The 27,610-nt window shown below is 38.8% G+C and overlaps 1 protein-coding gene across 1 annotated transcript in view; it reads left to right on the forward strand.

The window, feature by feature from the left end:
- Positions 1–2,702: 2,702 nt before the first annotated feature.
- Positions 2,703–27,610, forward strand: part of TTLL11 (tubulin tyrosine ligase-like family, member 11) — a gene marked incomplete at its 5' end in the record, with an annotated part of 35,620 nt that continues 10,712 nt past the window's right edge. The window contains 5 exons of the mRNA XM_008937083.1: positions 2,703–2,799; positions 4,580–4,713; positions 11,583–12,158; positions 12,766–12,861; positions 13,396–13,514. Coding sequence (XP_008935331.1) covers positions 2,703–2,799; positions 4,580–4,713; positions 11,583–12,158; positions 12,766–12,861; positions 13,396–13,514 — 1,022 coding nt within the window. The remainder of the gene's footprint in view (positions 2,800–4,579; positions 4,714–11,582; positions 12,159–12,765; positions 12,862–13,395; positions 13,515–27,610) is intronic.

The following is a 27,610-nucleotide window of genomic DNA, read 5'->3' on the forward strand; positions in this document are numbered from 1 at the left end:
GCACAGGATGAGCACTCACAGCTAGGATGGCTCCAGCCACACTTACAGCCTCCATGCCCCTATGGCCCAGAGCTCCCCAGCTCCATGGGCTCTGAGCACCTTGGCTTTGGCCTCAGGTACTGCTGTCCTGGGGGGTATTCCAGCAGACACCAAGTAGCTGTAGGCAGAAATTACTAGTGGAACAGAGGACTGCTTCAAGCATCCACTTTTTAGCTAGTCCTCTGCACCAGGGGCTGGTGGAAAGGTCTCTTTTACAAGAATAAAATTCATTTATATTGGCCTGGCACTGCCAGGGGGAGCCAAGTCATCAAACTTGTTTGTTCCAAACACTAATCTGATGAGAAAGTGTAGCGTGGGTGATAAGGAATCCTTTCCAGCTCATTCAGGAGGTAAGTTTGATCCTGTTGCTGGATAAATCCCAACAATCTTGATTTGTCAGGAGTAGGGCTGTTGCTGTGCTACCCGAATCGCTGGGGCAGGGCTGCAGTGCTTCCATTTTCCAGTCCAGGGGTGCTCACTCTTCATCTGTTGTGGAATGATATCTGCAGAGTTTGTAAAGTGCTTTGATATCCTCTGTAGATGAAAGGTGTTATATAAATGCAAATTTCATTTATTCCATTTCAATTTCATTTAATAAATAAATAAATAGTTCAGGTTTGAGTGGGAAGGGTGCTCTGAGACCTAATACTGCATCTGTATTCTGGATGTACCAGTGGAGAGAGGTTAAGGCCACTGATTGTCTTTCAGAGCCTAGCAGAATTAATTTTCACTTGTACAAAAACAGATTTTGCAGGCTGAATAATAATGAAATAAGTGAAGAATCCACTGGCTCTGTTAAATTGAGAATCTCATCCCTGTGAGGAAGGAAACAGAAAAAGGATGCATTGCTCAATTAGCATTTTAAATTCATTTTTCAAGGCTATTTACTGAGGAAACTGAAGTTTTAATTAAAGTAGCAAATAAAGTAATTCAGTCAAAAGCTTTATGAGATTCTTTTTTGTCATATTAAAAAAGTTCCAGTGCTTAAAGAAATGTTTTAAAGCAAGAAGAATTACATTTGGAGTAAAGAACAAGTCGTTTCTGTAAAATACTGGGATTCTTTCAATAAAGTAAATGGGACTGAAGTAATTGGGTGATGAGGGTGGCAGATATTTCATACAATGTGTCCTGAAAATGCTGTGGTCAGAAATACAGCAGATCTATCCAAAGAAGATGTAATCTAATAATAGAAGACAGTCCTGTGAATGTATTCCATATGTTACTTCATAGCATCTACATGGAGCTGCAGATAAAATGTTTTTTTGGGGGTTGATAAAAGGAACTGTCTAAGAGAATATGCAAAATAAGAGTACCTTTTTTTACACAAAACTAATGAATTATTATTATTATGTCCCATTACAAATGTTTGATTTTCAACAAGTTGGGTTTTTTTCTTTGGATTGTTGAGACTACTAATTCATGGGCCCCTTGTTCTTCCTGCTGGTCACTTGCTTTTTAAGAACCATTTTATTACTATTAGGAACTGTTGCTGTTGGTAGTTGGCAGAGCTGCTTCAGAGCTCTTCAGACTGTTTAAAACTGATCTGTCTTCCTGGTAATAGAAAACCACCATCTTCCAATTTGTGGTGAAATCTTCTCTGAACAGGAAAAGAAGCTCTTAAGTTGGTGGAATACTTAATATTGTTGAGATAATTGCCTTAGTCCTTAATAGTTGAAGTAGATATACTCAACAAAAGATAATTAAACTATAAACTTTTCTTTTAGATACAGAGTATTAGTACCAGAAAGGAATTAATACTGTGTAAATTACTACGTATAACTGGATCTATGTAAGTGAATAATATTGTTATATCACTTAAATATATTGCTTGGAGTTTTCATTTTAGATTTATTGTAACTTGCACACCCTTGTCTATCAGCTTGCTCAGGAAATGCTTTGCAGTTGCAACTTAATTTACAACAATATTGGTGACTACATGTATTCCCTGGAATAAAGTTCTAGGGAGTAGAAATGTTTCCTGCTCCTGGGAGACTGGGAGCACAGGGAGGTGGCACATGGCCAGGGGGAAGGATTTGGGAAGGGGCTGGGGGTTACCAGGCTGCAGGGGGGAGCACCCCTACAGCCCCTGAGAGACTGGGCATTAAATGGCCATCTTTATAAAGCTAGGAGTGGATTTAGCAACTGCCAGTGCTGACAATTCCTCCATCACCTCTAGTGCTTTTTTCCCCTTGATGATTGCTTACCAGCCCTTAAACTGGGGAGGAAAAAAATGTCCCAGCCCAAACCACTGTCAGTCAGAGTTTATTCACTTCCCAGCTGCAGCACGTGCTGTTGCTGTGCCCCCGTGTGCTGGAATTAAGTGCTTCTTAATGAAATCTTATTCCCTGTAATAATATTTTAAATTACAAATGAGTCACGCCTTAATTGTGGTTGATAACAAGCTCGGAGTTTCTCCACACAGCTCATGCCTCTCAGGCATTTGTTTTTAGTTTCCAGAAAGCTTTCCTGGTTTGTTAACACCTGGAGCTTTAGAGTCTCCAACTGATCAAAATAGTTTTGCAACCAAATTATAGAGCGTGTTTTCTTGTGACAGTCAGAAGACTGTTCTTGAATGGTTCATGGTTAATATGAGTGTTTATAAGTAAGGAATGAACAGGTATTGCCAGATTGCTTCAAAACTTGTCTCCTGTCTTTTTTTCCAGTTTCCTTTTGGCAGGCGCCTGCCGTGCGATATCTATTGGCATGGGGTGTCATTTCATGATAATGATATATTCTCAGGGCAAGTCAACAAGTTTCCAGGTACCTTACTTCTGTTTCTAGCTTAAACAAGTGTTTTAAAAATGTGACTATTTTAACTGTTACTGTGGTTTACTTTTTTTTTTTTTTTTAATGTGCATTATCTGCCTAATTGGGTGATAGTATTTTTAGCATCCTCCTGGTTTTGGTAGGTGATTTCTGCTTGGGGGTTAAGAATCCAGAATGGGTGTCTCAAACAATATCTGAACTGAAATTTGTTTTGGAGAGAAAGCGGCTTTGGTGAAAAGAATACTTCATATGTATGAATTCAGGAAAATAAGTGTGTTATGCTATCATTTAAGTGAAGTATGCAATTGTATGTTATCTAGCATTCATAACAGTGCTCTATCTTTGGATTTGGTTTTGATTCAAAGTGGAAAAAAATCTGTTTTGTACTCTGGCCTTTCTCAGGGAGAAGCTCAAAGCGCAGTTCCTCAAATGGATTTTTTAATATTGAAGGGTTCATGTCAGCCCTCATTTTATGATGACTCTTCTACTTTTTTTAAGCTTCCTTTTTTTCTTGTTCAGTCCCTGTTGAGATCTCTCTAAATAAGAGCTTAGGTATTGATTTATCTAAGCCCTTTATTTCAGATTTATTGCTGCTATTAGTATGCTGTGAGAATAAGAACCCTCAGATATTGAACTTTATGCTTTATTTACCCTGACTTTCTCCTGTCAGTGGGAAGTTCACATTCAGGTATTGGATGGTGTAGTTTTCTGGTGGTTTAAATCTGTGTGAGGTGAATGTTACCCTCTCTGTGATCTGGCTTCTGGTTGGTGAACAAGTGGTCTGCACAGTAATCAAAACTAGAGTCCTCCAGAACTAGACCTGATTTCCAGAACATTGTGCTAACTTGATACTGGGTTTTACTAAATTCTTTCTCTTGAAGAGGTCTTTATGCTTCTCTTATTTACTTGTGAGAGGTTCAAAGAATCTTGGTCTTCAGAAAAACGTAGAATATTTTCCTTAAAAATAGCTTTTTATTCGTGTTCCTGATGGAAGTAAGGCTCCAGCAAATGTGTTCCCTGTCACTTTCTGTTCTCCTTGTGCCTTTGGAACCTCCTGGCTAAAATCAGCTGCTCTCAACAGAGATTTATAGTCACCAACTACTGAGTTCCTGTAGGTTTTGTGGAAATTTGATGATGGTGTAGCAAAGAAGCTCACAGATGATGTTCTCACTGAGAAAGAAGCTGCAGAACAAGCTGAGCTATAATACTTGAAAGCATATAAAACCCACGGGGGTAACCCTGAATGCCCTGACTTTGGGAAAAGCTTCTACCAGAGCTTACGTGGATCTGGAAGTGGTGTGATCCAAGCATGAGATTCAAAGCTGCAGGAAAACAGCTAAGCTGGACTGCTTAGAAAATAACTTATTCTTTCTGGGTAGCTTACTTGAATGCAAACTAAACAAAGTGGTTGATTATGTTGAAATGTGATTTTTTTTACCTCTTCCTGGAACAGTGGCAGGCTGGGGCAGTAATTCACAAATATGGCAAAGACAGTAGTTACTATTTGACTAAAGCTTTCCTGCTATTATCCTGAATTATATTTTTTGATTATTTTTTCTGATATGATACAGTAATACATACAATATGAAATATGGCAGAGGACTGCTACAAATATTTTCTCATATTTTAAATTTTAAGAGGCTTTCAGCTTTACCTAAAGCAGTGGCTAGAGTGCCTACCAGTAGGGTGAGTAACGATACAACAATTTACTTTTAGGAAGAGCCTTCAGTGCAGATTTGTCACCACTTTTAGACACTGTCTGTTTTTTTCCCAGGCATGACAGAGATGGTACGAAAAATCCCCCTGAGCCGGGCAGTGCGAACGATGCAGGATCTGTTTCCTCTGGAGTATAACTTCTATCCTCGGTCCTGGATTCTGCCAGAAGAATTCCCCCTCTTTGTGGCTGAGGTAGATGGCTTTGACTCTCACAATAGTGTAACTTGCTGGATATTGTTGCCATGTCATTCTCTAGGATTTTTATGCCCACCAGATGATTTGCAGTCACACTTGGGTGCTGCAGATGACACCTCTTTGAATTTGCCCGAGGTCAGACACAGTCTGGATGAACTGCTTTTGTTGCCTTCTAGAATAAACTCAAAACCAGCTATGTTTCTCTGCAGTGCTCAAAGAGGTGTCTGAAAATTAACCATGGTAGAACCATGAGCCCTTTCCTTGCATATTCTGCTGAGTTTAAAGGGGCTGAGGAGGTTCTAGTACAGTAGTGTGTGGAGTGCAGGACGTCGCTGGGTTCATTGTCTCAGAATTCTTTTCAGTCCATCCTGCCTGTGCTACCCAAATCCTTCAAAACAGCATTTTGTACTGTGCATTGTCAAATATACCCACATCTTCCTGAATAATTCCCTGTTTGAATCTCCTGTCAGGCTATTGCTTTGTTTAAATATTCAGAATGTAATAAAATACTATTCTTTTTCAGCTTTTCTTCTTGACAATAAGTGATGCTGTATGTTCATGTTTGGTTATGTTAGTACAAATATTTTTTAAAATACTGTGTTTGTTTTAACCCTGACTTGCCCAGTGCATTCTTGTATTCTACACTATCCTTTGCTTGGAGAAGTGAGAGAAAAAGGTATGGACTTGAATAGACTTAAATACTATGTGTTACTATTTAGATAATTACCATGCTCACAATCCAATTAAGTCCTTGAAGGTCTTTTGATACATACTCTTCAAGTGTGCTGGGTCACTGCCATGGCACTGCTAGTAACAGGAAAATGAATGAAATCCCAGTGCTACTTCTGCCTTTCTGCTTCAGATGTAAAACCAGTTTGTAAAAGGAGTGTAAATGAATCACTTCAGCAACGACAGGCAGAGAAGTGCAAATAACTTGGAGTAAGCTGCCGGAAGGGTGCAGTGGGGTTCTTAGTGGGGACTCTTGGGGACTTGTGGCTGGCTGGGTTACCAGGCTTGGCTCAGCCGAGCAGCGTGTGGCAGTGTGGGCTGTGCAGCAGGTTCCAGGCACAGACCCACACGCTGTCAGCAGGTGGCACTGCAAATAAATCCTTTGCTCTGGTTCAGCGGTTACTGGAGCGAAAACGAGTCGGGTTTTGTTCCAAGAATAACAGATGTCCAGTAACACACTCCTAGGAGTTTCCTTTGCATATGTTCTTCCATCTGTGTTTGAGAGAAGCATAGTTCTTGTTATCAAACATTATATTTTATGTTGTAAGAGTTTATGTTCTACTTAACACAAGTTTGTAATGTAACCCCTCCAAAACAAGGAAAAATACGAACCAAAACCTTCCAAATCCACTGTGAACCAGAAGTGGTCAGAACCCTCTTCACTTGCAGTTTCATGAGTTGTCAGTAGGAGCTCTCCAGTCTTTTCTATTGTTTATGTGTTCGTATGTGGTTTTCTAAATATGTATATTTATCTATTTTCAATAGTCATCTATTTTTATCTTCTAAAACATTTTGTACTAACATGTGACCATAAGAAAAAGATGAATTACAGATAAGCAAATCTCTTGGGTGCTACAGTAATCACTCCATCACTAACAGAGAAGAATCTGTTGGAATCTATGTGCCAGGAACTTATTTCTATTAGGAAAATCCAATTTCTGAAAAAGAACTAGCTTGGGATTCAGACCAGGACCTTGATTGCTCTCATACTGCCCTCTGTGTTGTCTGTGAGTATGATGAATAGGCCTAGTATGATTAATTTTTAATAGGAATCTAATTTGGATTTCTAATGTCTAATTTCCAGCACAGCATATTTTTGGTGATTTAATCATATTTTCAGCTTTTGGATACTGCTTAGGCATAGACATAAATATTGTAGTCTTTTTGCTGTCAAATCTTATAGCCCATTATATGCATTTTTTCCAGAACACTATATTAATTCAGCCTGTGTTTCCTCATGAAAGGCAAACCTGCAAATGGATCAGATTTTTGTACCATTAGACATCATACTGTCCTCTTGCTGTTTACTGTAAACAGTTAACGTGTTTTTAAAGATAATTTCCTTCTGTCAAGCTAAGTACACAGAAATATCTTGTTTCATATGAACTAATTTTCCTACATGACTGAATTTTCTAAGTCTGGACAAGCCTCCTCGTAATGAGAATTTGAAAGAACATAGTTGAGGGGATTGTGGAGAACCTGAAGACAACTGTCAGGAATTTGCTTTCAGATCAGGAACCCATCTGCTTTCTTCAAGACAATCTGCTGAAAAACAGACCCTGGATTACTATTCCCCCTTTTCCCAATGGCCTGCCTTCATCTGCCCTGTGTAAATTCTGATGGACTAGAAGGCCTGAATGATATCCAGGCCACTTAGGCTACCAAAAAATGGACTAGAAAATGATGAAGAAAATGACTTCCTTTCCAGGTAAACGAAAAGAGTTAAGTATGACAGCAATAGTTGTTAAAATGCAGAACTCCAAAAGCAGGGTGCTGTTGCATCTTTTACAGTAGTCCCCAGAAGCATTATCTTCTTTGAAAAGGTGCTGCTGTAGCAGAGCAGAGGTAGCCTGGGGTATGAACAACAGATATGGGAATGGGAGAGAGATTTGTCCTGCCTGGTTTCATAGGAGTTCTTTATTACTTTCTGCCCTAGCAGACCATGATTGGCACTTTGTGTGTGCAGCTAGAGTCATAGTAGGGTATGTTTAGTCATGGAGGTTTAAGATTAGCCAGACATCTTTCTAGGACAGTGGCTTTAACCAGAGAAGCTCCTCTAGTGTGCAGAGTAATGTCACGTCAGGGGAAGATTATTCTTTAGTGGTGAAAAGACTAGGGCATAAATCCTGCTTTGCTGCTTTGCATACCTAGGCCTGCTGATCTACTTGGACCTATTTATGCACACACTGTTTATGTAAGCCTGATATCCATTGGGGCATTTTATCTCTCAAAGTGACCTATTTTGAAGAAGAGTTAGTGTGACACTTGTCCATGAGAAAAATCCTCATCTGAATAATTAATGTTGAATTTCTGCTGTAGTTAGGAAGGCTCTTAACAGTGTGGTTCTTGGTGAAATAAATGACTGGACCTATCCAGTTCCTATCCTATGGAACCAGAAGCTCTTCAGGCTTTGGGAACATTGTCACTGGCAGAGCTGTGCCTCTTGTGTGCATCAGCAACCCAATGCAGTTGTAGGAGAGGCTGTTGTCCAAAAATCACAACGATCTGACCGTTGCTCAGCCTTTTACTGTGTGCTAACCTTTTGTATTTCATTCTGCAGTGCCAGGGCTGACGGTGGCAACTGGTTAGTTTTCCTTTGTCAGCTTGTATCCTCAGGTTTCTTAAAGTCAATCCCCAGTTGTTGCTGGTGAGCTGCAGGCCTGTGTGAAGCCAGCCCACCCGACTTTGTTCAGCATGTGTCTGGCTGAGTGGAGAGAACAGCAGCTGCAGGTCGAGTGCCATAAAATGTGTGAATGCAAGAGAAGGGATCTGTACTGTGACATCCCTCCATTTGGAAAAAGAAGAGATTTTAAGTGCTCTATTCTGAATTCCACGAGTAGCTGATCCATGTGTTAGCCTGCATCCTGCGTGTTCTCTGGCTGTGTGCTTTGTTACAGCTCCCTGTGCTGGTCCTGCCAGGAGTTCATGAGCTGCAGTCCTTCTGCATCTATTCAGTGGAACCTGATTTTATAGTTGCATTTTGATAAATTACAATTCATGCTCTAACAATTTGTTTTCTCTGAAATATTAGTGAATGAAGTGCTGCTGCATTTAGAGGTGTAGGGACTTCATGTGCAGAGATGGACAGAGCTGGGGGAGCTACAGGGGCTCCCTCACTCAGGTCCTGGTGGTTTACCATGAGCAGACAGGTCTTCAGTGAGCCCATGCCTCAGGTAGCTGCTGTTTCCCTTCTGTGCTTCTGAAGGCTGAGATGTGTTAACTCTCTGGCTTAAACAGGCTCATATTCTTTCCTTGCTACATGTTGTAAAATATGCCATATTTTATGAATAGTTTTAAAAATTCATCTTAAGATAACTGTAAATCCTTCCTGAATTTCTTTCTCCATTTCATTTCTAACCTAATTGAGGCATCTAAATCTCTGCAGTTCTTCCTTTTGCTATAAAAGTAATAAATAAACTAAAATTTATTTAGGCAGTGGAAGATATGCATGTAACATGAAAGAGCTGATATTCAGCAGATGTGTCAGGCCCTTACAGTGACCTAGTTACTGTCTTCCTGATTTTTTTTAGTCCTGAAATAAAATACATTGAAGCTCACAAAGTTTAGGTTTGCTTCTTGGGAATGTGAGCTTTGTAGGCAATTTAGATGGTGCAATTGCTCTTTTATCTGATGTAAAAAAATTTCTCTAATTACGTTGATTTTTTTTTTTTTGAGAGAGAGGCAGTTTTGAGTGAATGTGTGCTGCTTACAGAAGTGCAGATCTGGATCCAGCAGTTAGCTGTGGGTGCCATGTTTTATTCTGACTCACTCTGTCCAGTTGGGGATGACATTAGCCTCTAAACATTCCCTGCAAAGGAAATACATCAGTTTTACATGTTCAAAGGCCAAAACAACCTTATTATAATAATGATGTTTTGGATTGCCAACTATTACCAGTCTGTTCCAGGTGGGATTATCTTATTTTCTCACTGATAAAATAACTAATTCTTTAGGAAAGAAAAGTGGGCATTTCCCTTTTTTTTTTTTTTATGTAACTCTCACTGGTTTGTAAAACAAAAACTCCAAAGATATTTATGTTGCTTCTAAGAAGCTAGCTTCTATAAAAGACTGCTTGTTATTGTGCCAAGCCATGCTCGTGCCCCAGAAATCAAGTTGCTGATGTCAGTATGTAGAAATTACAGTGCAATTGGACAGAAAGTTCTGATTCAAGTGCCTTTCGAATTTGAGGCATTTGGATCTAGATCTGAGTTTTAGAACTCTTCCTTTTTTTTTATTCTTCTCATGGTCTGTATGGGGATGTAGACACCTCTTTATAATCCCATTAGTCTCTATAATTTACCTTTGTTTCATTTTACTAAGGCCACATCTGAGAGTCTGTGGAACAATCATGTTCTGACAAACCACAGGTACTTCCCCATCGCTGTTAGAGTTTTGATTTGTGGTAAACCATTTCCCTTCTACACCCCAAGAATCTAGAGCACAGTGTGGAAAAAAACCTCAAGATCTTGGGTTAGATAGCTATACAATGGCTTGTATATGTACAGAGCATGGATATCTGTACAGCAGCAAGAGACCTGAATGCAGGAGTATTGAGGTCCACACTGCTGTAAACAATACAGAAATAGGTCAAGTAGTCCTCCAGTGACATTCTTACAAAGTATTGAAGTTGACTTCAGCAAACAGAGATCTTTCATGGCAAGGGACTACACATAATGGAAAGAAACTGATACTGAAAGGTACTAATTTGCTGACCTTTCCTTTTTTCCCTTCCCCCCCCCTTTTTCTGCTCTTTCTATCTGGATGATCTTTATTCACATACTCAAAGATTGTTAGTAGGTGTCAAAATTTCTTACTTGCTATTTCCTGGCTAGTGGGGCCATCTCCCATCACCCATACACAGCAAGTGCAGTTGTCAATATGTTATCTTTTGGAAAAAATGTTTACCAAAATGATTCTATTAATTTAACTTGTTAGTGGTAAAGAGAACTTGACATAACTTTTAGGAAATCTGTGAACTGGAAGCATTTCTCTGTGCAAGGAGTGGGATGTATCTTTAGCAGTGACTTTTCTAAGCAGTTTTGGATATTACAGTGTTATGCTGGTAGGTGTTGGTGGTGGCTGTTGGTGAGCTTGTACACTAGAGCACAGTGTGTTTGCCACTGAACCAGCAGAGCAGTGGTGAACCTCTGGAAGGAGACTGAACACCTGCACTAGCTTGAGGAAGCGATGGGCCAGGCATGGAGTGCTTTGTAGATTCATCCAAAGGCTTTGATTTGGTACAAAACGCCATCAAATTCTCCACCAGCTTCCCTCGCTTTCCTGCTTTCACACCAGGTACATCCAGAGAAAGGATCTGAATTGTCATGTGCTGTGACACAGAGCTTCCTAAGACAGGTCATAGCCACAGAGAAGAGTTGTTGAAATCGAATTTTATCTTGCACTGGGTAGAAAGGCAGTAATTAATTGCATGTCAGGCAGGCCTGAGGGGAATTCCAGTATAGTTTAGAAAACCCTTCATTTTAGGGAGTGGTTGTAGGTAGGAACTGAGGCATAAACTGTGTTTTGTTTAGTAAATAAGTCGTATTTGCTTAATATCTGTAGGTGGCTTAATATTTCCTAGTTTTACCGACAATGGGCATCTGATTGTGAAAAATATTCAGTGGTGGAAGAAGGTATTATCAGTGCCAAATGTTTACTTTGTCTTTCCTTCTTCCAGTACTGTTTGTTGGCATTTATACCTTAATAAATGAGGTGCCTTTCCTTAGGTTAAAAATTATCTTTGTCAGTTGTTGTTCAAAATACAGCACAAAAGTTCAACTTTGCAGTTTCTTATGCATTAGTGACTCATGAAACAGATCTCATGAGCTATGCAGCACTTCATTCTGTAAATTGGCACAAAACATAAAAAAGAAGCTTCTGAGATCATTTATACAATGCCTTGTTAAAAAATGACCTTGTATCTGTACTTGTGGTTCCCTGCTCATGCTTTTTTTGTCTTTGTGCTTGTCAGCACTGTTTATCTTCTACCTTTTTTGCACAGTGTTTACTACGATAGTGATGTGATCATGTTCTTTCTATTTATCGTTGGTTATGAATGCAACTTGTTGGCTTGCACAGTATCAGCCCTTCTTCCTCCCTCCAGTTAGTGTCTTTCAGTGTAATTCTTTTCCTTTTAGGTTCGTATGATGAAAGACAGTGATCCATCCTGGAAACCCACTTTCATTGTCAAACCTGATGGAGGGTGCCAGGGGGATGGAATCTACCTCATCAAGGACCCAAGTGACATCAGGCTCACAGGAAGCATCCAGAGCCGCCCAGCTGTGGTCCAGGAATATATTTGCAAACCACTTCTTGTGGACAAACTGAAATTTGATATTCGTCTTTATGTCTTACTGAAATCTTTAGAACCCTTAGAGATTTATATAGCCAAAGATGGACTTTCTAGATTTTGTACAGAGCCCTATCAGGAACCCACTCTGAAGAATTTGCACCAGGTTTTTATGCACTTAACCAACTACTCACTAAATATCCATAGTGGGAATTTCATCCATTCTGACAGTGTGAACACTGGCAGCAAGAGGACTTTTTCAAGCATTCTGTGCAGACTGTCTTCCAGAGGAGCTGATATCAAAAAGCTGTGGTCAGATATAATTTCACTGGTGATTAAAACAATTATTGCACTGACACCAGAACTGAAAGTTTACTATCAGTCTGACATACCAGCAGGAAAGCCTGGGCCAACTTGCTTCCAGGTAGGTTGTGGTTCCTGCCAGGAATGCACTTATTTCTATATGTGGATTCATTTTCTGGATGTTTAATTCCTTTTCTAAAATCTTTCTCTAGTTATGTAGCTGGTCACTGGTGGGGTGTAGTGCCTACACTGAATAGCATTGTGTGAGCTCAGAGCTTAGGTTCTCCTCACCCAGGTTTTGCCATGTGAATCTCAGTCCCCTGCCCTATATTACTGCTGGCCATAAACACACCTGGAGAATTTTCAATGGGGATCAATCCTTAGTAACACTGTTCACTCCAGTTTCCATCTTCTAGGTGTAACTATGAAACTTTGCAGCTTCCTAATGCAGCTATGATGATGGCAGTTTTAAGACCCACTTGTCATAGGTGCCAGGATTCCATGTTGACAGATGCAGTATTTGGAGTTGGGGTTATTGTGACAGTAGCCACTATTACTGAAGACAAATGGTTTCAGCTATTATTTGGCTTTATAGCATGTTTATCAGTTAATTCTCTTGTGTCCCTCAAATGTTTCTTCCTCCTGAATGTTGACATATGGGATGATCATTGTGCTATGTACAAGAACACTGAGTAGAACTGAAGTAACACATTGCTTGTTATGCACAGATTTTAGGGTTTGACATTCTCCTGATGAAAAACTTGAAGCCCATGTTACTAGAAGTAAATGCAAACCCCAGCATGAGAATAGAACATGAGCAAGAGGTAAGACCTGTCGACGTGGTAGTGATACTGGAATGAAATTGTTTAGGTTTGGTCTTCTGGTCTTTTTTCCATGTTTGAAAGATGAAAGCTGTCTGTAATATGAAACCTCCAAGGTTTTCTGTAATTTTCTTCTTTGAAATCTTTGCTAATCTTATACACTGGAAATATGACTTATTGGAATTGTGAAAGCTCTCCATCATCTTTGTCATAAATACATTTATTCATCATCCCCTGCAGCTGACTTAATTGTGTTTAGGGGATTGCTAATAATTTTTTCTTGTTTGTATACATAATATAAATGGTAATAGTGGCAACAATCTGTTTTTTAATATTTCAATTTACTAGAGAAGCTTGTCAAAAGTTGTTGTAATATCATACTGAAAGTGTTAAGATATTTGTGTATCCTTTAAGAAGTATTTTGTAATCTAGCTTTGTGTATTTAAAACATATATGACATGCATGAAGTTTGAGCAAATATGGTATAAATACTCCTTAGTTCTGTGCTAAATATTTGTATCACTTTGTAATTTAAAGCTTTCTCCTGGAGTATTTGAAAATGTCCCAAGCCCTGTTGATGAAGAAGTGAAAGTGGCTGTTATCAGAGACACTCTTCGCCTGGTGGACCCTCAGAAAAAGAAAAGAAAAGATACCCAGTAAGTGTGTTTACTAACTTCTTTTTTGCACCAGTGCCTTGCAATAATTACAGAAGTGAGATATTTTTTTTCTCTGATTATGTTAGTTCATCCCAGACAATGAGTTCCCAACTGTGCTACTCCCTTTGCATCCACAGAGTTAATTCTCCCAAAAGACCTTGTGGGATATTAATTGGTGGTGTTGTACAAAAAGAGTGGAAGGAGCCATGCAAGTGCTGTAGCTCAAGGAATGGAAAAGGTCTTCAAACAGATAGTGAGTCAGGCTGTATCAGTTCCCCTGGAATCTCTTGCCTTTGATTCAGATCTGGTGCAAACAATTTAGTAACTCAGATTTAGTTAGAGGCCTCTTTTTTTATTCAAAACAGTCATGAGATGTAAGTTTGTGTATTAATTTGGTTGAAAGTCACAAATGACTCTGAATTAATCGTCCCATTGGAGCTGAAAAGTATGAATATTGTCTTTAGAAATTGCTTCCTTGATCTGTGATAATAAACATAGTTAAATCTATGATCTAGAAATGAGAGGAACTGCCTGAAGCAGCTTGCACAGAAATGCTTTTGGTGGGATCAGGCAAAGAGAAATAATATTTTGGGTTTTGATGATACCCGTTGTTTTAAGCAGTTCCTTGGAGACATGAAAGGGAGATATTTTTTTAAATATTTTTGTGCCTAGAAATTGTTGCTTACAGGCCTGCCTCCATATGAGGATTTTGATTTTATTCTTCTCTTGGTGCTTACTGACAGCCTCAAATATATTGCTCATGTTCCATACTGATTTCAAGTGCAAGTTCTCCATCCTTTTGTAGACAGGGCCCTGTGAACAGGACATGAGTGGTAATACTTAAAGATTCTGTATTATTGCAATATTATTATAAAATGAAGCAGTTCTTTCAGAGGCAGTGCCACACAGAAAGGTTGCTGTGGTCAGTGTACACACGTCTTGCAAAGCAGTCTCTGCTGTGTGTTGCCTGTACTTAACCTTCACCTCTAAGATTACTTCAGCACAGGGAGCTGAAAAAAGATCATTTTTTAACCTGTAATTATGTAACTAGTCATGCCCTTTTTTCATGCTGAAGTTATGTCAGGCATTCATTAACTACATATTAGGTAGGGAAAAAAGGCAAATGCTAATTAGCAATGAATTCACAGAGAACACCGCTCTGGGTGGCACACTCAGTTAACTGAGGAGTCTGCCCTGATACATTTTGAGTGCTAGATTATTTATAACAGGACTAGCTGGTGATGAGATAAAGCAATGTCTCTTCACAGCAAGAATTCTTCAGTGATGCAGCTTTTTTTTTGGGATAATCTGGTTAACAAAGCATCTTATTGATGAATATCTGTGTGTCTTCACCATAAGTCAATTCTATTGATTGCTGCAAAGGGCAATATTGTGATAACTTTTTGTGTGGATAGACAGGAACTTTTACATGACAGTTGCACTCCTACCAGTAACTGTGGAGAAAAGGCATCGTTCCTCTGTTTGCAGGACAAAGATGATTACTAAGTAGTTGACTGGAGATAGAAAGCTGGACGGTTCTTTACCTATCCCTTGTAATAGTTTTGCTAGTCTAATTGCATCTGGCAGCAGGGCAAGCAAAATTTGGCCTATTAGTAGGAAAAGAATCTTACATAATTCCTTTTCTGACCAGCAGTATGCCTTGTAGACTCTAGTTTTGATGTTAATTAAGTAATGGACATTAAGTAAAGTTTTAATGCTGCACGTAACAATGAGTTTGAACACACAGGGTGATTACTGAGAAGTCTGAGCTGCATCTCAGGTAAATACTCTGCTGTGGAGATGGATTTGCTTTCCCTCTAATTATCTCCCAGATTAGAATAAATGAAGCATCTAAATTAAAGTGAGTTTTAGAAGTCATCCTGAAGTACTTCATTATCAGGAAAGATTAATGGCTCAGAAATTTTTTTTTTTTTTAGTTTAATTTTTCCTTGTCTTTATGGAGTTTTGATTTTTGTTTTCTTTCTTCCTTTCATGTGATGTATAATACTGAAATAAAAGTTAAATTTATTAAGATCAGTTTATCATGGTACATGTCTCTCAATTTTTCCAACACAATTCTGGTCTTTCCATGCACCAATCACTAGTAATTGGCTTGGCACTGCCAATAAGAAGTCTTTGAAAGTCTGCAGTGATACAAGTTCAAATGAAAATACTTAAATATACTTAGTGGCTATTGTTCCAGAGTATGACTAAGCTTTTCCAAGTTCTAAGAATTTGTCCCGGACGTTTAAGTGCTGAGGTATGTGCTTAATATTTTGTGCATGTAACGTGTTTAAACAGAAACTTTAAATGCATACAAAGGTTGTTTTAAATCACCATTGAGGAAAAACTCAGACCTCCTACACAGAAGGCCTATTCTAGACATCAAGATCCTGACTGCAGTAGGTATCCCCATAAAGGTTAATGTCTTGCTCTGATGCATTCATTTCCTTGCAGCTTCCAGATGCTCTGTGTTAGTGCACTTGCAGCCAGAGTCCTGCCACAGCAGAGTTTCCAAGCAACAATTAACAGGGAGCTCTGGGGCCACGTACTGCTCTGTGGGGTGCAGCTGGATGTCAGACTCAGAGCCTCAGATTCCCCTCCTGTGCATTACTTTGTTACTTTGTGTGTTAAAATCTTTAATAAAGTACACTGGAAGGTAATAACTCTTTGATTTTGTCTGTGTGGCAGTATTGTTCTCGTGGATTTTTAAGGCTTGAGGAGATTGTTGCAGTCATCCAGGCTGACAACATGCTGGAACAAACAGAGTCGTTTGTGGCTGAGCTGTTTTCTTGGCTAGATGGGATTTTAACTCCTCTGTAAATCTACTAAATATTATCAAACAAAGCTTACTTTGTCCTAGCAGTACTAAACAGTGAATTCAGGGGGTAGCAATGGCCAGTAATCTTGATTTCTGTTCTGAACATCTGTCACTGCTAATTTTAGAATAACTGTGATGGTTTTTCCAGCTTAAACTTTTTTTCAACTCTGGTAGCTCTTTTCTTTTTATGATTTATGATCTAGTGAAGACCTTCAGTACCAGATTAGCCATCTGGTCACTGTATCATCAGGAGGGAGCTTTCCTCTTTGAGTGAGAAATCTAATGTAAAAACAGATGGGGAAATGCAGGGTTTCCTACTTGCCATACTCAAACGGCGTGTAGAGCAGGGGTGGCCTGTGGCCCTTTGGAGGGCTGGGAAACAATCACAGTCTGGGTTTTGATCCAAGCCTGTAACAGGCAATGCAGTCAGAAAGCTTGGCCTTGCCCAGCGTGGGGTGGAGCCCTTGTCATGTGTAGCAGGATGAGGTGAGGGTTGGACTGTGCTCCATGTTTCCACAAAGAAACTCGTGTAAAGTTTGTGTAGTGTTAAATTTGCTCTGGATTTACTTGCAGCAGAGGTGCTGTTCACAGCCTAAGAAGGTGGGAGAAGATGGCAGCTAAAGGAAATTTGCACAATTAAATGAATGGTCTAATGATGCTGAACAACATTTAAAGTAAATCAACGTTACTTATGTAAACAGCCATTTAATTAAGATAATCACTGATGCAAATCATTGTTGGTACTGCGACTCCAACAGAAAATCCATTTTAAAAGGCTTTGCAAACTTCTACTTTTTTGTGCCTAGTTTTCAATCTTTATAGTAGTAAAATGTTTATATTTCAGTGTTTAATTATTAGCAATTTATTATTTTTGAAATTGCATTAGATTTGAGGAGGAGAAAGGAGTCTCAGTCCTGTATGCAAACACTCTCTTCTCCCCTGGACATTAGGTTAAACTATTTGACTGGTGATATAACTGCAAGCTGTGAGTATCATTTGGAGCAAGTCTGCTCAAAATGTCTTAGAAGATCATTTCTATTATCTCATCAATGCTAATGACCTGCTTTTCTGTCCTGTCAAAAATTTGTGCCGTGGTTTAATGCTAATTAGTCCAGATATAATAAGAGACTTCTTTATACTTTTGTTGCTGTTGTTTATTCTGTGTCCCAGTATGATCTCTTGCATTTACATGCCTAGTTTCTTACTTATTTCAAGACAGAAAAAAAGTGTTTTATTCTTTTGACAAAGAAAGCATAGTATTATGACCTGCTTGTCATTAGGAACATGAATTGCTTATGGATTAAAATCTGCTTTTTTATTTGCTAGAGATGAAGGTGCAGCTCCCTAAGTAATATGATGACTTTTATTCAGCATTGAAATAGCCATTGACAGAAGAAAGAATTTAAATACTTCAGAAACTGAATGTAATTTAATCTATGTCTGTGACAAAACCAATCGATTGATTGTGCCCACAAAAATGTGTGGTTTTGTTTTATTACCAATTATGGTGTTACTGTTTCATTGTGAGTTTATCTTTTCTTGGATGCTGTTCTCTGTCCATACCACTTCAGTGTTCCTCTATTTGAATTCAGCCTTGAAATTTGTGAGGTACTGATTATTTTTTTTCTTCTTCTTAAAAATATGTCAGGGATGATTCTCTTCTGGATTCTGTGGCTCTAGCAAATGTCAAATATGATTAACTAATTTTCTGAGCAGGAGGAACCCCAATGTGGTCTGTCTCAAATTTTTGCAAGATCAGCATACAAACACTGGCTAATGTCATTCTGTTCAGAGAACACCCTCTAAATATTAATGTGTGTCAGTTTGACTTCTTATCTCTAAGTGTTAGGTAGTCAGGAAGAAATTCCAGTCAAGGTTTTGTAGAACTTATTACACAGAAGATCTTACTCTTTTCTTGCACCAAATAAGATGCTTCATTTTTTTTCTAATGTGTAGATTAAATGTCTTTCTCACTTTAAATGGTTTCTTTCTCTGATACAGGGCAAAATTAATAGTTTCTAGAGGAGAATACGTGATCTGTATTACATGAAAGCTGAATTCATTTCTGGGCATTCTACTGATGTACTCTGTGTCTTAAATGTAATTTATGTTGAAGTGGCAGCTTCTGTGGGAGGTGTCTCCTGCTGTGCCAGTGACCCTTGGGTCCAGCCTTTGCCACTACAGGCAAGAGGAACGTGGCCTTTCAGAAATGTTTCTCTTCTCTGCTTCAAAGACATTTTCCAAATCCTAATGCTGTTCTTAATTTCTTGATACTGAGGAGCAGTTTTGTACTGTGCTAAAGGAAGAAAGTAAGTAAGGAAATTACTTGTGCAGCTGTATTCCATTTATTTTCCAGATTTCTTTTTTTTTTATTCAGTTTCATAATCTCTCCTGAGGTTTGTGTCATGTTTACTGGAAATAGGAAAATACACTGTGCTAAAATGTCTCGAGAGTATGATTATCCTAGACTTTGATGATTGTAAAGTCATTCTTGCCATTGATTGCTCTGTTTATCTCACTATACATGTTGTAAAGTTATGATTGTGTGACAGGAGTGGTTTAAGAGGGTCAGAAGTTCAGTGCACAAACACGTAGAGAGGGTGGATGGGAGAATCCTGGTGTTGCAGCTATCACTGAACAGGAAAGAAAGACTCCTCTTGAGTCTTGTATCTTAGCTTCTGCTTCTGTGAGTAACTGTTCTGCAGGGATTTATTACTCAGGGTTGTCAGTGCCTTTTGCATTACATGGGATGAGTTTAGTGCTTATAAAAATAAGCACCTAATAAAACTTGCTGTGGTAGTATTGGTGTTTTGGTTTCCATTTGCTAATTGATTGTGTGAGCTGACTGCTAGAGCTTTAGGTTGATTGCTGTATTCTTTTCCTATCACTTGGCAGTCTGGTCAGGTTTTCAGCTATTCAAATGCTTCTCAAGCACCACCTCTTCATTCCAAGCCTTATTTCTGCCCAAGAGTGTATAAATTCATATGTGTGGCTTTCTTGAGATTGATCTTTCTCCTCTGGTTCATTCTGGAGGCTGACACAATTTTTTTCTCCATCAGTCAAAATGACCTAGCATTCATATTCAGGATCATTCTGCCAAAGCCCTTTGAAAGCACATTGGATTAGACCCTTTCTCTTTCCTAGAGGGCTTTTTGGTTTATTCCTTCATCAGGCAATCTGCCAGCTTCAGTATCAATTCTTGTCTGTTGGATTAGCCCAGGCGGCTTTTGATGAGGTAGACATGTGAGGGAGACTCTGAAATGGGATGGTTGTCAATGTTACTTCAGCTCAGATTAGCAAAATGTTAACTTTGTTTTTCTGTAGTGGGAGAGTATTTATTTCCACTGCAATTTCTCATCCTGCTCAAGAACTAACCTCAACTGCTCTGTTCAGTTTTGTGAAGCAGGTGCTATAGGTGCCTTGATCTTTGCTTTCTGCTCTTGCTTTTCCAATTATTTATCTACTTTGTCCTTAAGAGCTTTTAACCTTTCTCCTATTGATCAGGACAGGCCCTGTTGGAAATTCTATGAACTACAGTGTTTGCTGTCCCTCCATGAAGGAAGGATCTGGTGGTGCTTGACTCACAGAAGAGTTGAGCATTGGTTTTAAGAGCCACTTAGAGAAAAGTGCCATAAGAGTGTTTACTATATAAAACAAAATATAATGCTGAGTGCAGAAAAGTGCCAAATAATTTGAATGTGCTGTGGCAGCAGTCCTAACATAGAAAAGAAAATAAAACCTGTTGACAGAAGGTCAGGTCTTTAGTTTATAAGTGGCTCTATTTCTCATGTAATTACATGTGATGTTTTAATGAGTAAAAATGCATAAATACATGAGCAATAGTAATGTTTCTTCAAAAATAACTAAAACCATGTCCCTAGCCATAGATACAGTAGGAATTCAGTAATTCAACATTTTTCTCTATCAAACCATTACAGGAAAAGTTGATTTTGTGAAAATAACTCCAGACTAGGACATAAAAGGTGTAATTTCTCTTCCTGATTCAGCCAGTTTGCTCAGTGACCTTTAGACAAAACATTTTCCTTCTGCTACCATTTCATTCTGTGCAAAGAGGGTGATGCCTTGCTTCCCTGTGCATTGCCAGCCCTTCTACATGAGTAGTGTGTCCAGGATATGGCCTTTTATTATGCTTAGTAGTATACAAGGTCATTTTATGTATTGTTGTTCTGTAAGAATATTACAGAAAAGCTTCAGTTTTCTTCTCTGGAAGACTTTAGGTCCAATTCTTCATGCTTTAGTAAACATCCCTGGTGGTTACTAAGATTTACAAAGCATTCTTCACATTTTGCCAACCTGACTGTCATTACTGATCTCTTTACCTTTTACCTTCTCCCCTACAGAGTGCTTAGAGTCGTTGCATTTTTTGTACAGTATCATGACTTGGTGCCTGGTGTGCTGTTTGAATATCCAGGATACTGGGATTTTAAACAGGGTTTTTCTCAGTGTCATGCTTTGATGGTGTTTTTTCGTCTTTCTTCTCGTTTTTACTCTGCTAATAAAATGGAGAACTTGTGGAACATCATTGGAATGCACACAAAGACAGCACTAAACAACCCCCTGCTTGATAACAGATGAATTTACAGTTATTCCCACTTTAACCTTCACCACTGCAAAAGTGCTGTTATTCATGGGCCAGTTTTGCAGGTTGGTCTGTTTGTTCCTATCTTATATTCTAAGCACTAATGCCTTGAAGGTAAAAACTGTATTTTAACTTCCATGGAGTGAATTCAGTCTTATTTTGAGTCTCTTGAAGTGACCCCATATTGAGGGACAGCTGGAAGTGCTTAGAATATACTAAATAAGCAAGTAATGACAGGCCCAGTTCATTTAAAAAATTTAATGGACAAGAATTGATATGTGTTGCAGAATTTTGAAAGGTTTCATTTTCAGCACTGTGAAATTAATTGGTCCAAACCCATAGGATGCTTTTGCAGTAATTGGCATGCTGCAGTGCCCTGAGCTCCAGTGAGAAACCAAGTCTGGGTTTATGTTACCAAATTGCAAATGGAGACTAGTTTGTCCAATTAGACTTGAATTACAATGTGTTGAGGTGCAGATATTCTAATTATGTTCTTATTGACATCTCTTTTCTTTCTTTTTGCTCTCTAAAATTCCTAGTGAGCAACAGAGGAAGGATTAGAAATTAGCTGACTAGTGTGACCTGTCAAGAGTTTTTCCATAAAATCTGAACTTTACAAACATTCTAATATGTCAAACTCTGCTGTAGCATTTACATGTACAAGATCATCAAGTCCAAACACATGTTGATGTGTGCTTTTGCTTGGACTGAATTCTAACAAAGCAAGCTTGGTTTGTGTTGTTTTGTGGGGTTGTTTGTTTGTTTATTTTAAACATAAACTCAGCAATACTTCAAAGCCTCCCTGGGAGCTTTGTTGCATAGAGATGTTTGCTGCAGCCAGCAGTGCTGAAAACAGTGAAAATTCACATTGAGCATGGTGAGAAATTTGCTCAGGTTACATTGGCTAGGATGTAAAATAAATAGCAATTTTGACTTTATTCATCAGGTACTTAAGTGCTTACCTAAGTGTTTTGTGGAGTAAGTTCTCTCTGCCTTTGAGAGAGTGAAATTACCGTAGCTGTTACTGCCATTCACCTTTTTGTTTTACCTCAGAGGTAAGTGACTGGCAAAACTGATATGGCAGAAAAGTCCTTGTTGGTTCCTTATTGTTAAGTCCTTAGGTTATTGCCACTGTTCAGGGCTTCTGGTATGTAGCTTCAAGGCTTCAGCCTGGAAGGGGTTAGTGTTTTTGTTGAACAAGGGCTTAATTTCCAACTAATTTTCAGTACTTGACTGAGGTTGTTTTGGGCTTCTCTGCCTCAGTGATCTAGGCACACATCCAGCTCTGAAAGGGCAATACATTTTAAGAGTGTTAATCTGGACTAACTCTTAAATTGAAAAACTGTCATGTAGTAAAAGCTGAACTAATGTATTTGTGCCTGGTGAATCCACTGAGGAGCATACCAGGGCAGAGGAGAACACAGCTCAGTGTGCTGTCTAACTGGAAAATGGGCTGTTCAGCACCACTCCACATAAAGAAGTAACTTTCTGCTTATAAAATTGATTTAATTGAAATCTAATTTGTTCCTTATACATAGAAAGAAAGAAAGTTTATTCTCTATCTTCTGTACTCATTCTCTAGATCCCATCACAGCCTGTCTAGTGCAAAGAAGAGGAAAAAAAATGACCCATTGTTTTCTTTCTTAAGGAAACAGTTTAATTTTTTAGAGTACGTTTTGAAGAGCTAGTACTACATCTTCTTTCTTTGGATTTGCTGTAATTTTCTCTTCAGTTTTCAATACAAGAAAGCTGTTGTGTTCTGAACTTAAAGACACTATTTTTTTCCCCCCTCTCTGGCTTGAAGTATGGAGCAGAGGCAGCATCTGCCTTGTCTGTCCAAGGGGCTTCACTGAATTTGTGTGTTCATACAGAGAGGGTGATTAGTAGTTACACTTGAGTGCAGATTGGTGTTTTCCTGACACTTCAATATGCTAATCAGTTTAGCTGAGCTGCTATCAGCAAAATAATCTTCACCTCTACTTACCCCATAGCTTGCTAACATAATCTTGTTCCTGGGTGGTGTCGTGGCTTCCTGCAGGAGTGTTTCAGCTGCACTCTTCAGTATTCTAGTTGTTCCATGGCATTTGTATATGGCACAATTTCTGTTATTAACCTCCAGTTAAGTATGTCTTGAATGAAATTGGATTTTCAGAATGTTAGCTTAATTGCCTTGTTTAAGGATATATGTTTATTTAATTTGATTTTTTTTTCCCTTTTACCTTCTTGAAGGGATATTTATACTTCATAGAACCAACTCTGCTTTTACATTCATTTTTCCAGTTGGCCTATAATGTGAACTCCAGAAACTTCTCATTTTCTGTAATCTTTCTGATAGTAAATTACTTCCCACCAGATAGTTTTCATAAAATAGTGTACAAGTATTTACTATAAATTGTAGTGTAAATAGTCAGTATTTGTTGTATATATGTCTGTATATACAGAATGCCTGTGTATCTCTTTGTATAAGCTATAAAAATATCTCATTTCCTACCTGTCTTTACAATCTGTATATTAGTTGTACCTAAAACTCCAACCAACTGATAGTTTTGATTGCATGAAATCTAAGGACTGAGCCTTGGATACTTTGTCTTGGTTCCCAGCTACATCTTTGTGACTTCTTCATGCAATTCTTCATGCAGTTGCTGAGCTGCAGCATGCACTTCATGTTCTGCCAGGAATGGCACAGCCCATGAACAAATTGATTTACAAAAATAAGATTTCCTGCAACCTAGGTGATGTTATAACAAATCGATCTGCCAAGGGCATACTAAGGTACATCACCTTACTAAGACAAGAAGCAAGTTCTGTGGAGTAGGGCTCCTGGGCCACATAACAGTGTTTTATTAAGGCAGTGGTAAAATGGAATAAATGAATGCATAGGCATGGATTATGTCTCCGAGTACCAGTGGAGAGCTCTCACATGCACTTGCCTTCTAAGAATTATTTATTTGCAGGGTATTTAGATGTCACAATTAAAAACGGGAGAACTTGTAGCAAATAGTGGTCAATGCTGGTGCAGTTGTGAATTCTAGAGCAAATTTAGTGATCTGATTGCCCCGTGTCGTTAGGAGAAACACCACAGCTCACTTCCATGTTCTCATCTGATGCAGAGCATTCAGTCACTGCACTGTGACATGGAACCCCGAGTCTGGCACAGTTAGTTTGGACAAAGCACCCCCCATTCTGCTCTGCTGACAGACTGAAGTAACTGTGTGACTGAAGTGTCTCAGGCAGCAGGTTTCACTGACTTGGATGCATGATTTGGGGGGAGCACTGAAGAAAGTCAGCTGAAGTCTAACATGATTTGAAATTCCAATGGAAGCCTTTTTTTTCTGCATGATTTTTAGATATTTCTAGGTACTAAAAATGAGATGATACTGCTTGAAAGAGGGTATCATATTCTTTTCAGTCTCAAGAGTAGCTTCAGGTATCTTTTCTTAGCAGGGTGTTTACTGTTCAATACTATTTTTTTTCCTGTTGTAACTACAAGGTAAATGCAATTCTTTTGCTAGCATTTAGTCTTAAACAGACGTGGAATGAGAAGTGAAGGAAAAATGGGTATTATTTATCTTTTTTTTTTTTGACTGAGCTTTATTTAATCATCCTCAGCTTTATGTCATCAGAAAGTTGTGTGTTCTCAGGTACTGCATGTGAGTATGAGTATTAGATCATAACCACACCCAAGAAGTGTTTGCTCTTTTGCCTGTTTGTAGTCACATAATAATGGTAAGGGAGTGCAGTGCAGGTTTTAAGGGACAGCAAAATTAAGTGCTTGGGATTTTGGCTTGACTCGAGCACAGGCATTGAGCAGAAAAATAACATTTTTCCCTTTTAGAGAGACCCTTCAGGTGTCAATTCTGCAGGATCCTGGTTTTATTACATCAATCACAAGCAGCTTAAGGCTTCCAAAAACATAGTCACAGACAGATGTTGAGCCTGTCTGGGGATTAGAAATATCCTCTTCCATTAAGTATAAATTAACTTAATCACCAGGTATGAAAGATAAGCAGCATAAACATCATTCCCTGAAGCTTTCATTAAAATTAAAATTCTATTTAAAACTAGGCTCATACTTTCTATGACTTGATCCCCCTTCAAAGAGATTATATCTGCTGTAAATTTTTACAGTGACAGAGTGACAGAAATTAATGTATTGGGGGCAGTGATGTTCTCTATAATTTAACTTCTGCTGCTAGTCATCTTGTAGCAGGAGAGATGATTGGCTTATTTTTAAGTAATAATTGGTCTCTAGTCTCTGGAAAAATTAGAAAGCAATAAAACTGCCTAGCACCCAGTCGCCAGAAAGTGAAAGCCTAAAGCCACATGACTTAACAGCAGTGTAATCATCAGGAGTGTTATTTTGTGTATGCAGAATTCAGCTGCTTTAATAGGAGGATTACTGCTGATAAAATGCAATTGCACTGCTGCTTTCTGCTCCACTGGATGACAGGGTAAAGCTCCTTTCCTCCCCTAGCATAATTATGACTGCTTTCTAAGAATAATTTCCACATGGGAAGAAATACCATGGCGTTCTGGTTTTTTTTCTGTTCTACTCTAAGACACTTGGTGGTCTAATTTAATCTTTCTTTCAGTGTATTATCAGGCTTTACAACTGGTTTGCCTTTGCAGTATTCTGTATTACTATTTTTAAGGCACACTTTTCTAGAGAAACAAAGGAAACTCTGGAGAAATAATGAGGCACAGAAGTACCTTAAAAGCAAATAGTGAATGCAAATAAATCTACCAGGAATAATAAAAGCTACCGCCACAAAAAAAAATAAAGTATTTGGGACCATATTTAATGATCTTTGTTCTATAATAATTTTTGCTACAGTGGAACAAAGTCTTTCAGTGCAGGTTTTGCATTGCTTATCCATTATTTCATTATAGTAATGCCATATTTTCTGCAGCACTCAAATAGATGACAGGTAATAGCATAAGCATTCACTGCCTCTGTTACATTAAAAGTAATAAATCTTTAGCTTATGCTGACTGATATTACCATTATTCTTAAAAGGATAAAGTTGGAAATAACGAATCTCAAATTAGGAAATAACTGGGTTTTTTTTTCACCACATGGCACCTGAGACTCTTCATTTCTTTGCTTTAATGATTTAAACTATGTATTAGGGAGTGCTATAGAAATACAAACAGAGCTCAAGTGCAACCATTACATCCAGCTGGATGCTCCTCCCAGGCGTGCAGTATCTGCTGTGTACCTCCAAAGATGTCTCATCTCTCGGGTGCCTGCTCTGCTGACTCCTGCCATCACCCAGCAAGGCAAGAGTTTAACAAAGCTGGGGTTAATTACAGCCTCACTGGTGAACACCTACAGTGTATTTTTTCCTAGGCAAAACATGTGTAGGACAGCACAGGAGCTTGTGTTAGGTTTGAGGTGGAGGCTCTAGTCTCCTCCACACACAACTCTGAACCGCCAGCACTACTCGTCCGTCGCTTTGTGTCCCTGCTGTGGAGCCAGTCAGGATCCACACTGAGCTTCTTCAGCTGGGAGACCCTCACTGCAATGTGTGAAGGTGGCAAGCTTCACCTTTAGCTATTTCATCTTTAATGTACAATGTTTATGTTTATAACAGACCCACCCAACGTGAAGAGGCAGCGAGCCATCCTTCTCAGAAGGGGGACTGGTGTCTGTGGAGCTTTGAGTGTGATAGGTGTAAGCAAGGAACACACGTGGGACAGAAAATGGGAAGGGCAGCAGGTGCTGTGTGTGAGAGCTGCTGTGCTTCCTGCTGCCAGGCTGCAGGGGCTTCCATTTCACTTCTTCAAGAATCTGATGAGTGATTTTGGTTTTGTTAAGGGAACAGCAAGGCTATGGAGCACATTTTAGTTTATCCTTGGATCCACTTCAGATGTGTTTGCCAGCTCCTGTAAACAAACTCTGTGCTCCATTTCTCTCACCATTCCAGAGTGCATGCAGTGTTCAGACTGGAAGGTGCAGGCAAAGGTAGACATGGTCATGCTCACTGTAAGGGTGAAAAAGTGAGGTGGTTTGACTGCTTTATTTCTGTTAACTGAGATACTCCTTTTTTCTTAGAGAGAGATGGAAATTCTAACTGCTGTCAGCACTTTCAGCTTCCAGGAGACAGGACAGCTGCTGCATTTTCAAAATGTATTTTGTATGAAGCTAGTTGTCTGCCAACAACATGCTGATTATCAATCCTGATTTTTAATGTGATTGATTCTGCTCTTTGAAATATGGACTCTTTACCATGGTTGCTTTGACTGCCTGAAAGCATTCTCAAAGTGTTGAATAAACTATATGTAAAAGCAATAATCTTTCTAACATAACTTCAGAAATCACTGACTCTGTGAGGTTTAATACTCTTTTAATACTTTTATCTTTGTGTAGCTTTATTATTCTTTTGAAAGGAGGAAATGCTAGTGCTCTTGATGTTTTTTACTTTGCCAGAGGGTGAAGAGGACTTGAATACTCCCTTCCTTCAAATGAAACACACAAATGGCTGATACAGAACAAAAGATGCTGATGATTCACACAACATGCAGTCAAACTGTGCAAGTTCTTGTTATCGTGTACTGTGAGTGCTGGAAGTCTCTCTGTGTTAATAAAAGTAATGGGATTAGTTCATAAAAGAAAATCCATGAATGGTTGATAATGCAGAGACACTGCTCTGGCTTTGACTCACCCTTTCCTAA

The sequence above is a fragment of the Merops nubicus genome, unplaced genomic scaffold, assembly GCF_000691845.1.
Source record: "Merops nubicus isolate BGI_N331 unplaced genomic scaffold, ASM69184v1 scaffold20943, whole genome shotgun sequence".
NCBI classification, from domain to species: domain Eukaryota; kingdom Metazoa; phylum Chordata; class Aves; order Coraciiformes; family Meropidae; genus Merops; species Merops nubicus.